This window comes from Macrobrachium nipponense, chromosome 1, assembly GCF_015104395.2.
Source record: "Macrobrachium nipponense isolate FS-2020 chromosome 1, ASM1510439v2, whole genome shotgun sequence".
NCBI classification, from domain to species: domain Eukaryota; kingdom Metazoa; phylum Arthropoda; class Malacostraca; order Decapoda; family Palaemonidae; genus Macrobrachium; species Macrobrachium nipponense.
This window is the reverse complement of record NC_087200.1, coordinates 156,238,687-156,252,496: the sequence shown is the minus strand read 5'-3', so window position 1 is coordinate 156,252,496 and position 13,810 is coordinate 156,238,687. Positions and strand designations below refer to the sequence as shown.

Here is a 13,810-nt window from a genome sequence, read left to right as displayed (position 1 = left end):
CTACCCTGCTATATATTCTCTCCCTGTAAATCAATCAACTTTCACATAACTAAAAGTCACTGCAGATACTCTCATTAACCATAAACACAGAAATACCATATATTTCTGCACACATGACAACTTTTCAGTTCCAAAATTCAGCCCTACAGTTTGGAGGTTGTCCTATACTACCATTCTAAAAATTAAACCTCGAATTCTTAGAGATGTTTAACTGTTGGCTAGCCTTGGTGTGATAACCTTGGTGTGATAACCACTGACATACATAAGAAGATTCACATTATGTAAAACCATTTTTACTTTATACTATAAATATTATTGGCACATCTTCATAATAAATAGCCTATTCAAGGAATAATTCCATATCAATGAAATAAACTTTTATCTATGCAAGGGGAGCTGAAAAAATATAAACAATGAGTTGCGCTCACAGCAGCCTTTATCCTTCGGTAATGGTAGTGTAATTACGGTAGTACTAACATTTAGGATAACATAATTTGACAAATTTTAAATTAATTTGTATTTTTCATAGCTAACAAACCTGTGGTCTTTACATTAGGATAAATCTTCTGGTGCCAGCTGGAAACCAGTAAAAAACAACAAGAAAAGTTTATGCAAGGAATTGAGGGTATCTGGCATCTGTCATAGAAATGAGGGAGGAAGTGGCCAGCGACCCAATCTCAACCCCATGACATATTAGTTTTCTTCCAGCCAAGATTAATTGAATGAGGGGTGGCTAGAGGTAGGCAGTAAATGTTTAGACTGCACGTTTTGTAGCTATGAAAAATACAAATTATAATCTAAAATTGGTCATTTGTTTGTATGCGGAACAAACCTGGATCTTAACATTAGGATAGACTCACTCTTGGAGGAAGGTAAGAGAATCCTGAACAGACTAGAGGTTCGACATACCTAGTCATACTTCCTGGATAAGAGAATTCAAAGGAAGGAAACATAATTCTCTAAGCCATTAAATATATGTGTATCCAGCAGTCAGACTACTGGGCAAACATATGATGCAGAGTTTTCATTTCACAGGATAAAGTTACAGATAAAAAACTAAGCTAGTCACCTATAAGGGTTTGTTATCACTTCTCTCTTCCCTTGCTAGAGAGAGGAGGGGTTTGGTACTGAAATGTATATTAATGCAGAACAGAATATAGTCTCAACAGTAAGGCTACTTCCCCCACCTGTATTCCACCACTTCCAGCATATGATGGATCCATCTTCTTACTGCCCATGGGTAGAAAAGAAAGGGAAAAAAGGAGGAAAGAGACCAGCCATCTCCATCATTCTCACTTTCATACCATCATCTTAGGAAAAATATAAACTGTCCCACTAGGGGCACTGGATGAGCTACACAACTTGTTGAGCAACCAATGCTGGACCCAAGGAAAAAGTGTTCAAGGACCTGTGGGCAATGTCCCTAAGGTAGAAGGAAGTAAAAGTGGTTTGGCGAAGCCAAGGACCAGCATTCAAAACCCTATAAACAGACAAGTTCTTGAATGCCAAGGAGGAGCTTAGTCCTCTGAAATGTCTTTGGCATCCCAGTCTGAGGTGTTGAGTCCTTTTTAGATAACTAAGCAGTGCTCTGACGGGACAAAGGAGTAATTCATGAAGACTGGACTTTTCCAAATTGATCAGAATGCCTAAGCCATGACAAAACTGGAAAACACAGCCCCAGTCTAGAACGATTTTTTCCTGGGAACTCGCTAAGACCAGCCAGTCATTGAGAGGTGAATCCCCTGAGCATGAGCCCATGTTGACACTGGGCAGAAAACTCTTGTGAACACATGGGGAGCTGCTGTCAGTCCGAAGCAAAGTACTTTGAACTGGAACACCAATTCCCCAAGACTGAAGCCAAGAGAATTCCGGGAGGGATGGATAGGAATCTGGAAGTAAGCATCCTTCAAATCTCTAGTTATAGTTAGTAAGTAGCCGTTGTCTCTGACGGCTGCTAAGACTGCTCGAGGGGTCTCCATCCTGAACTTTGTTTTCCTGATGAAGAGGCTCAATGTTGAAACATCTATCACTGGCCTCCAAACTCCACTGGCTTTTGAGGACTAGGAAGACTTGGCTGTAGAACTCTGGAGATTTTACCACAAGACTTGGACCTTTTTATGGCTAGTCTGGATGTCGAGTCACTTTTTACTAATATCCCAGTGGAAGAAACAATTGAAATTATTTTAAATCAAATTTTTCCAAACCCAGATGTTCTTTTTAATAATTTTAATATCACGGATTTTAAGAAGTTACTTCAGTTGGCTGTGCTGGATACGGCCCTCATTTTTAATGGAAAAGCATATGTACAAGTCGATGGCATGGCCATGGGTTCACCTTTAGGCCCTACTTTTGCTAATATTTTCATGTGCTCCCTGGAGGAGCAGTTGCTGGACAACTGCGCTCTGGCTTGTCATCCTCTTTTATATAGCAGATTTGTTGACGACACATTCCTATTATTTAGAAATAAAGATCGGGCAGACGAATTCCTCGAACTTGCCAATCAAATGCACCCAAATATCAAGTTCACAATTGAATATGAAAATGAAAATAGTGGTACCTCGACATACGAAATTAATCCGTTCTGAGGCTGCCTTCGTAACCTGAGCTTTTTGTATCTTGAACCACATTTTACATGTAAATTGCCTAATTCGTTCCAAGCCCTTAAAAAACACCCCAGTAAATTTTATAATAAAGCTAAATTGACCAATAAACAATGAAATACAACAATTTGGACCATTCAATACCTAACTTAATACGTACTACTAATATGTACAGTGTTCCCCCCGTATTCCAGGGGATGTGTACCAGACACCCCAGTGAATAGTTAAAACCCGCGAATAGTTAGAACCACCATTAAAAATGCTTATAACTGCCTATCTTGAAAGTTCAGATACCAAATGTATACCTTTAATAACATCCTACTTCAAATATACCTAAAATTACTAACCTATTACTGTATTAATCTTTGAGGTTATATTATTAATATCATTTCAAAGTCATCTTAAACACTTTACCATTAAAAATATATACCTACAGCCAATAACACAGAGAGAGAGAGAGAGAGAGAGAGAGTGACCAGTGAATGGCAACATCATATATCTGACCATCAATAGTGAAATTATGAATTCTTTCTGAGACAGAGAGAATAATAATGAGAGAGAGAGAGAGAGAGAGAGAGAGAGAGAGAGAGAGAGAGAGAGAGAGAGAGAGAGAGAGAGAGAGAGAATAACTCCTAAACTCCGACTCCTTCCCCTCCGCCAATATGTATATCAAACTGTCATATACTCCTCCGCCCACGTTCCTCCAAGTGGATAAAAAAGATTGAGAATTGCTTTTTTTAATTAATCTTATTAATATTTGAAAATTAGTTATAAGGTAAATCATTTATTTATACTACAAAACAAATAAACATACGTAAGAGAGAGAGAGAGAGAGAGAGAGAGAGAGAGAGAGAGAGAGAGAGAGAGAGAGATGGTATTGTTACTGTTTAATCTCACGAAACTAAATATTATTTGTAAACTAGTGCTGTATATTATTATTTTACCATAAAATGTAGTAATGTCCTCAAAGATACACTTATACATACATTTCCAGCCCAAACAGAGGGCGAGAGTTACCAATAAGACACACTATCTCGTGTGGCAAAAGAGAGAGAGAGAGAGGGGGGGGGGGAGGGTTTATATGAATTTCTCTCTTATCGCACGAAAAAGTATTAGTGACACGTCAAAAATTATTCATCACTTTGACATAATTTTTGCACCATTTTAAATTATCAGTTACATGGAGTATTATATATGAAAATGTGTGCAATTTCATGTAGAATACAACAAAAAAATTCCTCATGATTGTAGCTTTTATCAGTTTTGAAATATTTTCATATAAATAACGGTAAGTGCCAAAATTTCAACTTTCGGTCAACTTTGACTCTACCAAATTGGTCGAAAAATGCAATTGTAAGCTAAAACTCTTATATTCTAGTAATATTCAATCATTTGCCTTCATTTTGCAACAAATTGGAAGTCTCTAGCACAATATTTCGATTTATGGTGAATTTATGAAAAAACTTTTTCCTTACGTCCACACGGTAACTCTTCCGATAAATTTTTTTGTGCGATTGTTGAAATGTTTGCACCATTTTAAATTTGCCTTTACATAAAGTCTTATATATGGAAATGTGCGCAATTTCATGCACAATACAACTAAAAACAACCCATGGTTGTAACTTTTGTCAGTTTTGAAATATTTTCATATAAATAACGATAAGTGCCAAAATTTCAACCTTCGGTCAACTTTGACTCTACCGAAATGCAGTGGACCCCCCATATTCGCGTTCTCCGGATTCGCGGATTTCTCTTGGGAATGTTTCCCTGCATTATTCACGGAAAATTCGCGCATTCGCGGTATTTTTCTATGAGAAATATCCACAAATTCCTGGTTTTTGTTATCAATTTCATCATAAAATGCACTTTTTGTGATAAAACTATTAAAAAAACCAAGTATGAAAATTTTAAGTGGTTTTTCTTAAGTTTTAACTAACCAAATAGGCTGTTTGTAGCGTTTTTATAGGGGTTCCAAACATTCGCGGATTCTAACTATTCACGGGGGGGTCTGGTACGCATCCCCGTCGAATACATGACCACTGTGGTTGAAAAACGCAATTGTAAGCTAAAACTCTTATATTCTAGTAATATTCAATCGTTTACCTTCATTTTGCAATGAATTGGAAGTCTCTAGCACAATATTTTGATTTATGGTGAATTTATTAAAAAAAAAAATTTTCCTTACGTCCGCGCTGTAACTCTTCCGAAAAAAATCAGAAATTTTTTTGTGCGATTGTCGTAATGTTTGCACCATTTAAAATTAGCCATTACATAAAGTTTTATATATTAAAATGTGCACAATTTCATGTAGAATACAACTAAAATGATTGAAGGTTGTAGCTTTTCTCTTTTTTGAAATATTTGCATATAAATCACGATAAATAGAAAAAAAACCACGTTCGGTCAACTTTGACTCTACCGAAATAGTCAAAAAATGCAATTGTAAGCTAAAACTCTTACAATCTAGTAATATGAAGTCATTTATCTTCATTTTGAAACAAATTCTAAGTGTCTAGCACAATATTTAGATTTATGGTGAATTTAAAAAAAAAACTTTCTTTCCCTCCACGCGCCGATCGCGGCCGCAAATCTCCGAAATGCGTACGTCGCAGTCTCCTAATATTTGCTCCTTTTCTTATTAGGCGTTTTATAGAGTTTCATATATGAAAATGTGCACAAATTCATGAAGAATACAAAAAAAATATTTGAAGGTTGTAGCTTTTCTCATTTTTGCAATATTTGCATATAAAAAAAAATATATATAAAAATTTCGACATTCGGTCAAATTTAACTAGTCCGAAATGGTCGAAAACTGCAATTCTAAGCTAAAACTCTTACAGTATCATAATATTCAATCATTTGTCTTCATTTTGAAACAAATTGGAAGTCTCTAGAACATTATTTAGATTTACGGTGAATTTTTGAAAAAAACATTTTTTTACGTCCACGCGTTACGAATTCATGCATCATTTTGTGATCATATTTTTTCTGTGTTGCTTTGATCGTTTTACAATGTGTTATATACCAAAATGATCGCAATTTAGTGTATAATACAACGAAAAAAAGAGTAACTCGTTAGCTTTAACCGTTTTTTGCACACCTTGATTTGAATACAATTATGTATGAATTTTTTTTTTTCGCTACCATATATCGCATTATTTATATATGATAATGATATTTTTTTCATTTCTGAAGGTTGCAAACTAAACTTCAGGCAATAAAAAAAGGAGCCAAAAATGAACTCTTAATCTTGAAAACTAAGCACACTGTGATTTTTTGAAAAAATTATTTTTTCCGCTTCCGCGCTCACTCCAAACCCGCCTCGGCATACGGGAGACGTTTTGGTTTTTAGGGCTTCGGCGTAAGAGGGTTAATATACAAGAAAAGGGCACACATTACTCCTACTAAAGAACTAACCATTTCATATTTTTTTAATGTTTTACTCATCCCATTACTGATTAGCACACATTACTGAAACTTGTTTTCCCACCTTAATGCAAGTCTTTTTCCTTATTCCCCTACTTGGTATTCCTGTCATTCATCATTTCAGTCTAAACTATAAGAATCTGTCTTATATGAACATCACGAGAAAAACATTCTAACAGAACTAAAAAGAATTCCAGAACTCTGCACAGGGAAGATTAAAAAAAATATGTTATCTTCTTGCTAAACTTTAAAGATATTGTAAGTCCTAGCAGCATGTTCAAAATGGTATTTTGACTGCCAAAGAACCAATATGGAGAAATTTTATAGCTTATTTCAAAATCTTTCACATCTTCAGTAAAATACAGGTACCTGAGTAACTGCCAACACAGTAAACTGGAAACAGTAAGTTTAAAAGAAATAACTTACCACCATTATGACATCTGGTCCACTATGTTGTTGTAAAGTTCCAGAGCTTGAGAAGGCTATCTTATACCTCAAATATCCTCCATAAGATGATAGTTGTTGTCCTTTATGGCTATCAGGAAGTGAAAAATATATCAAAAGGTCTCTAGGTCCTCCAATTTTTGAACGGTCTCCCAGAAGCTGCAATTAAGGATTATTTATTAGAGCTTTTATAACAAGAATTATTCCAGATACCTATCATAAAATCAGTAAAGAATTTCAAATAGAACTAAACTTGGAGTTACTTACCTGAACATCATTCCCTCCAGGGTATCTTATGAAGGAAGTTGAGATAGGGTACTGTCTGTTACGAATTACATAATTGCCCTGGAATTGATCTTGATTTACTCCAACTAACTGGAATGATGAACTGGTTGGGGGTGGCAACTGAAGGAAATAAAAAAAATCACATTGGTCATTCAAACAGCAACTTTCATTCAGAGTAGCTGCTTGCTTATCCCTGTTTCCTAGTCAGGCTAAGATAGTTGGCTGGCTAAAAACCTATATCAAAAGTTGTTTATTTAAGCAACTGAAGGCATGTGTAATGTGGAATAAGGATTGAAATCTTGAAAAGTACCTACCTCCAAAATGAACTAATTCTGTTTCTTAGGTTTAATGTGCAAATGGGCACAGCATGCAGACAATATTACCATATAACCTTCCAATTGACATTTTCATAGTAAAATAGTTTTATTTATACTTAGGGTTACCAAGTAACTATATTGCCTAAAGTTTCACTACCTGGCAGCTTAGAAATTTTAAATTAATGGTAACACTAGTTTGTGTAGGTTAATTGGCCCCACCCACTTTCTGGGCAAGGAAGTAACACCTAAGCTGAGTCGTCAATTGTTTTCTATTCCCATACATTAGTGATGATATATATGAGTTAGAGAATATCAAATCACTAACATTAATTATTCCTTATCTGGTAAGAGAGCTGCTGCAGGTAGATAATGCCTCTGGTTGGTGCTTATCATAACCGTGTAGGGTGTGGCGAAGTAGCCCTGATGCACCTCTACATTATAGTGGGAGTTTGTAGCGAGGGATAAGACCAAGCTGCTTGCAGGTAGATACTGCCTCTGGTCTTGTGCTCATCTTAACTGTGTAAGGTATGGCGAAGTTGCCCTGATGCACCTCTACATTAGTGGGAGCTTGTAGCAAGAGATAAGACCGTTGGCTACCCAAGCCCAGGGCACAATACCAACAAATTAATCGACCAGACATAAATACATCATCATCAACACCTACACCAAATATGAAATTAACAAACAACCATCAAAACACAAAAATTGGTTGGTGCTCCAGACTTTTAATAATGAAGGAAAGTGGCCATAGTTTGGGTGGGTTCTCATTTTTTGCTAAAAAGCCCAGGGTGAATGAACAAATCACATACCCTTGGGAAAATCCAGCTCTTTTATCCATAGCATGTGCTTCACTGACACGCTTAGCTGTCGACAATGCTACAAGAAAGAGGGTCTTCCTGGTAATTTCTCATAGCTAAGAAGAATGCATAGGTTCAAAATGAGGACCTAAGAGCCATTTCAAAACTACATCCAAATTCCATGAGGCAGTTGCTGATTCCTTGGGTTTGGATGTATTAAAGGATTTGATTAGGTCGGATATATCTTGGTTTGAGGACAGATCTACACCTCTATGTTGAAAAACCGAGTTCAAATTTCTCTGTATCCCTTGATTGTAGATGAAGAGAGACCTCTAGATATCCTGAGGTAAAGAAACAGCAATATCTGCTACAGACATCTTAGTAGACGAGACATTGTGGCATCTGCACCAGGCCCTGAAGATTGTCCACTTGGCAAGGTAGACTTTGTTGGACGACAAACATTACATTCTGCAATAGCAGCTGAAGCTGCTCTTGAAAACCCCTTCTGTCTAAAGAATTTCCTGACAGTCAAAATGCTGCCAGAGTCAGCGTGGACAAGCCTTGGTGGTACTGCCTAAAATGGAGCTGTCTGAGAAGATTGGGCCTCATAGGTAACAATCTTGGGAAGTCTGTTAGGAGCTTGAGGAAATCTGGGAGCCATTCCTGTTTTGGCCAGAATGGGGCCACTAGGGTCATCATAACATTCGAGTGATTGAGCTACTTGTTGATTACTTCCCATATCACACAGAATGATGGGAAATCATATAGATCTTTGTTGCACCAGTTTGTAGCATGGCATTTGTCGCCCATGCTAGAGGATCCAGGACTGGTGAGCAAAATAATGGTCAGTTGTTTATGGAAGTCACAAAAAGATTATGAGAGGTCTTCCCAGTTTCCACAGGTCCTCACACACCTGCGGAAGTAGAGCCCACTCTATGGAGAGCACCTGCTTGCGACAGCTCAAAAAATCTGAAAGGATATTGAGCTTGCTATGGATAAACCGGGTAACCAGCTTTGTTTGGTTGTGGGACGCCCAAGAAAGGAGAGATCTTCGTGCTTCACAAAGGGAGAACAAATGAGTCCCTCCTTGCTTCTGTATAAAAGCCAAGGCCGTGGTGCTGTTGGAGTGCACTGTCAGTGTCTGGTTGTGGAATTTCTTCGCAAAATACTGGAGTCCTAAAAAAACTGCTGTTAGTTCTTTCAGGTTGATGTGCCAGCAGATTTGATCTTGAGGCAACTTCCCTAATACTTCTTGATTGTCTAGGAGAGGCCCCTAACCCAGATCTGATGCATTTGCATAGAATTATAGGTTGGGGCACAAAGGAAGGAGAGACTTCCCTTATGAGAGTCCGTTGTTTGATTTCCACCAAAAGAGATCCTGCTTGATCTTCTGAGTGATGAAAAATATGAAGGAATCTGGATGAGCTCTCCTGTCCCAGCTGGCACAAAGATAAACTGAACCTCATGTGGAGCCGTCCCAGGGAGGTAAACTGCTCCATAAAGGCTAAGATGCTGAAAAGGCTCATCCATTGTTGGGAGAGGAACCCACTTACTTTCTTCGGGCATGACTGGATCCTTTTTGGGGACAGAAAAACTGAAAATTTAGAGAATCTATCACTATTCCCAAATATAGAATTACTGTGTAAGAATCAGTTGGAACTTGTGATGGTTGATTAATGGCCCCACATCCTGCGCTAATACATGGTCTTCTGAAGATCCTCCATGCACCTCTCCCTCAACGGTGATTGAAGAAGCCAGTCGCCTAAAAAGAGGGAGATGTTGATCCTCATTAGATGAAGCCATTAGGCGAGTAGAGCAAGTACCGAAGTAAAGACTTGTGGTATTGTCGAAAGAACGAATCATAAAGCTTGAAAATGGTACACTCTGCTGTGGAACACAAAACGATGGTACTTCCTGGACATTGGATGCAGTGGGATGAGAAAGTAAGCATGTCTATACAGTCAACTCCCGTATTTGCGTTCTCGAGATTTTGCAGACTCACCTATTTGCGGATTTTTCTTTGAGCCACATCTACCCATTATTTGCAGGAAATCTGCCTATTCGCGGGTTTTTCCAACGATAAATATTCACTAATTAGTATATTTTGATGTTATTTTCATGACTAAATACATTTTTATGGCGCAAAAATGATCTACTAATTTCCAAATATTAATGCTGATTAATAAGATTAAATGATATAAAATAATAAAAATAATAATTCTCTCTCTCTCTTACAGAGATGTATGTTTTTCATATGATAAATAAATGATTTACTAATTTTCATGTATTAATATCAATGTAAACAGCAATAATATCAATTCATTAAAGAAAATACTATAGTGAGTTAGTAAGATTTTTGTTTATAAATTAAAAAATTATGTAAGAATGAAAGAAAATCCATTCTGCCCTGCATCTTTTTTTTTTAGATCTAGGTACTAAGTTGAGGTCCAAAGCTGTCAAATATGTCAAATAATGTGACAGGAGGGGAGCATGTTGCCAACTGATGTTCATTTATCTATCTCATTTACTGAGATGAGAGAATTTTTATGGTGCATGTATGTATGTATGTATAATAATAATAATAATAATAATAATAATAATAATAATAATAATAATAATAATAATAATAATAATAATAATAAAACAGTAATTACAAAATTCATATGTGATAGTATTTTAAAGAAATACAATAATCTTTCTATTCCACTCTTTTGAATAAGGATAGCTTGCTCTCTCTCTCTCTCTCTCTCTCTCTCTCTCTCTCTCTTGCCCCACAAGATACATATGTCATAGTGGTAACTCTCTCTCTCTGTTTTGGATGGAAGTGTTAGAAGTGTATGTATATATCTTTAAGGCTACTACTACATTTTATGATAAAATAATAATTTAAAGTGCTAATTAAACAAAAAATATTAAGTTTAATGAGATTAAATAATAACAATAAAAAAAATTTTCTCTCTCTCTCTCTTTTGTATTGGCGGAGGGGAAGGAATGTTGCCCATAGAAGTTCCTTTCAATCTTTTGATATCGTAAGGAGTTATTCTCTCTCTCTCTTCATTATTATTCTCTATGTCTCCGAAATGATTTATAATTTCACTCTTGATGGTCAGATATATAAGATGTTGGCAATTTAATGGTGTCTCTCTCTCTCTCTCTCTCTCTCTCTCTCTCTCTCTCTCTCTCTCTCTCTCTCTCTCTCTCTGTTATTGGCTGTATGTATATGTTTTTAATGGTAAAATATTTAAGATGACTTTTTGAAATTATATTAATAATATAATCTCAAAGATTAACAGAGTAATAGGATAGTAATTTAAGGTATATACTATTCGTGCGGGGGGTGTTGCGGTACGCATTCCCTGCTAATACGAGGGGCCCGCTATAGTCGTCATCCAGTCACTCAGTGAATGGATGACATGACAGAGTGACTTCTTTCCATCTTGAATTTTGTTGTTTCAACGATGATATTCAAGGCAATGACGCTTTGGGTATCACAAAGAGACGATTGTAGAAACCGTCTGAACTGACTTCTCAAAATACTTCCATGGCTTCCTTCTGGGGGAAGTATGAAACTTCATTTTAGTGGGCCTAATACCTCTCTGAGCCTATTGAGTAGGTGGTCACCATGATGGGCAAGTTGACTGAGGGAGGTTTCTCCTTGACTGGAATGAAGTAACCTTCCTGCAATACTTCTGCAGTCCACTCATATACTCCTCACACACTGCATCTCTCCCAGAAATGGAGGAGCCTGGGTCCTACTGGTGCATGGAGGGAAGGAACTTCACTTTCGAGGGGAAGGCATGGTGGAAGCTTTCTTAAACAAGCAGGATGAGAAACGAAGGTTTTTCCTGGGTTTAGAATGAGGCCTTGATCTGCCACTACAAAAGAACAGAGGCACAAGAGGGGAATACCAATCTGGAAGTAACAGAAGAAGAATCTCTAGGGCGTTTTGAAGAGCGAACTAAAATATAACAGACGACGGATTGCGGGAAGAGGTGTTGGTGATTTTGAGGCGAGAACAACAAGGATGACTTCGGAGAGGTTGTGATGCTCTTTGTGTGCAATTTCTAATATCCTTATTGGTGCACAACAGGACATTCATCCAGTCCAAAGCAACATCCTCAGGCAAAGCAGAACAACTCTTAATCTTTCTAGCTAAAGACCCCACAGACCAGTCTTGAAAATTTATGACTTGAAGAATTTTGAATAAATTCTTAAGAAGGTGATCCAATTCGATAGCAAAGAATATCACTTTGATGGAGGCGATTGCTGACTTCCAATAAGAGTCAATAAACCTGGAAAAGTCTCCGTGGGAGGAGGCAGCTATTTGCAGAGAAGGAGCTTCTCGAATGACATACTCAGAGTAGTATCTCCAACATACCAAACGAGAAGTGGGGTAAGCAAAGGATGACTTTCCTTCTTCTTTCTTCTCTGAGAGCCTTCTCAAGCTCATTCTGTGCGCTCCTAGCAGAGGATGAGAGCACCATCTTTGGTAGTTTAGTGAGTCACTCAGCCTATTGCCCATAAAGAAAGTCAAAGCCGGGGAAGACAGGGCCACTGGAAAGAAAAAACTCAGGAAAGCTTGCAGAAAATAGTTCATCAAGGGGTGTATAAGCTGAAGTGTAGAACTTTGATCTACTCAACCAAAATCAATCTCTTCATCTGAGGAGATCGGGGATAAGCATGAGTTCGCAGGTGTCTGAGGAGCCGTGTGCACTACTCCTGTCGCTGAATCGAGGCTAATGATGGGTCCACAGTTCATCAGCAGGTAGCGAGAGACGAAGAATTGAAGCTGAAGAGGCTGGCACCTTGACACTTGGCATCTGGAGCCAGAAGTGCCTGAGACCGTGCTGGGCACTCCCTAGACTGAATGGTGCATTCAACTGCAACATGGTTGAGTGCATGAGTATACTGAGGCACTAAAAAGCGATGAAGCACTAATCAACACCCTGGTGTGACCGAATGCTTGGGCACCAAAGGGAGATCCAGCGCCGAATGAAGCACAGGTGCAAATGGAAGCTCAAGAGCAAGTGGGAGCTCAGGTACCAATAGGAGATCACTCCTAGAAGAAGTGTGTTTCTTCAACGAAGAAGAATGCCAAGGCGCCAGTACAATACATTCTGGCGGAAAATTCTCTGAAGAGTCTGAAAACTACACGATGGTGGCAGTAATCCCCTAAAACACTTGCATGGCACTGTTGGAGAGTGAACAAAGTCTGCTGCAGGCCTTCTTGGTGGCAGAGATACATCACTAAAGCACCATCAGCACTTCCTCTCTGGGCTGGAAGCCTAAGAACTTGAGGACAGCCAACTCACTTCTGTCTGGATGCCTTTCCAATGGTCATCCAAAGTCGGAACCTGGGACATTACAACAGGTCCAACCTAGAGGGCACCTGTTTGTGGGCAGACCCTCTGACCTTCCTTGGGCCTCTGTTATGACTGCTCCCATGTGTAGGGGAATACACCACTGACCTTTGCCTAGGAGCATCAGCCAGATAACCAAGCACCTCCTCTACTGTCACTTCACCAACACTCTTACTATCCACTCTGTCCATACAGACTTTCACTGATAACCCCAACTAAGCCACTGCGTCCACTATTAGACCAATTTCTGATCAAAATTACACTTCATTTTGGACCAGAGGCTGGCAAAGGGGTCAGGATCTGAAGCGAGAGAGTTGGGTAAAGGAGTAGGTGGATTAGTTGAAGGACTAGGAATGGGGGACAACGATGGAGCGGGTACAGAAATTACTGGAACATATGCAGAAGGCTTACCAGAACTATCGAAAATCTCATTCCCTACTGTTTTACTTTTGGATCTGGTGGCTGCTTTACATTTCCTGTCTTTGCTAAATTTATTTAAATGAGATTCTAATACTCTCCAGTTTTTGGCATCCCACTCAGAACACTTATCTCAGGTCTAAATAACTGGAACACACCTATAC

At 38.2% G+C, this 13,810-nt stretch overlaps 1 protein-coding gene across 1 annotated transcript in view; it reads right to left on the bottom strand.

Annotated features, from left to right (window-relative positions):
- The window catches only part of LOC135219776 (basement membrane-specific heparan sulfate proteoglycan core protein-like), a gene marked incomplete in the record, with an annotated part of 1,285,796 nt that overhangs the window by 464,667 nt on the left and 807,319 nt on the right, over nt 1-13,810 (bottom strand). Inside the window, 2 exon segments of the mRNA XM_064256828.1 lie at nt 6,453-6,629; nt 6,738-6,875. Of these exon segments, the coding sequence (XP_064112898.1) occupies nt 6,453-6,629; nt 6,738-6,875 (315 nt within the window).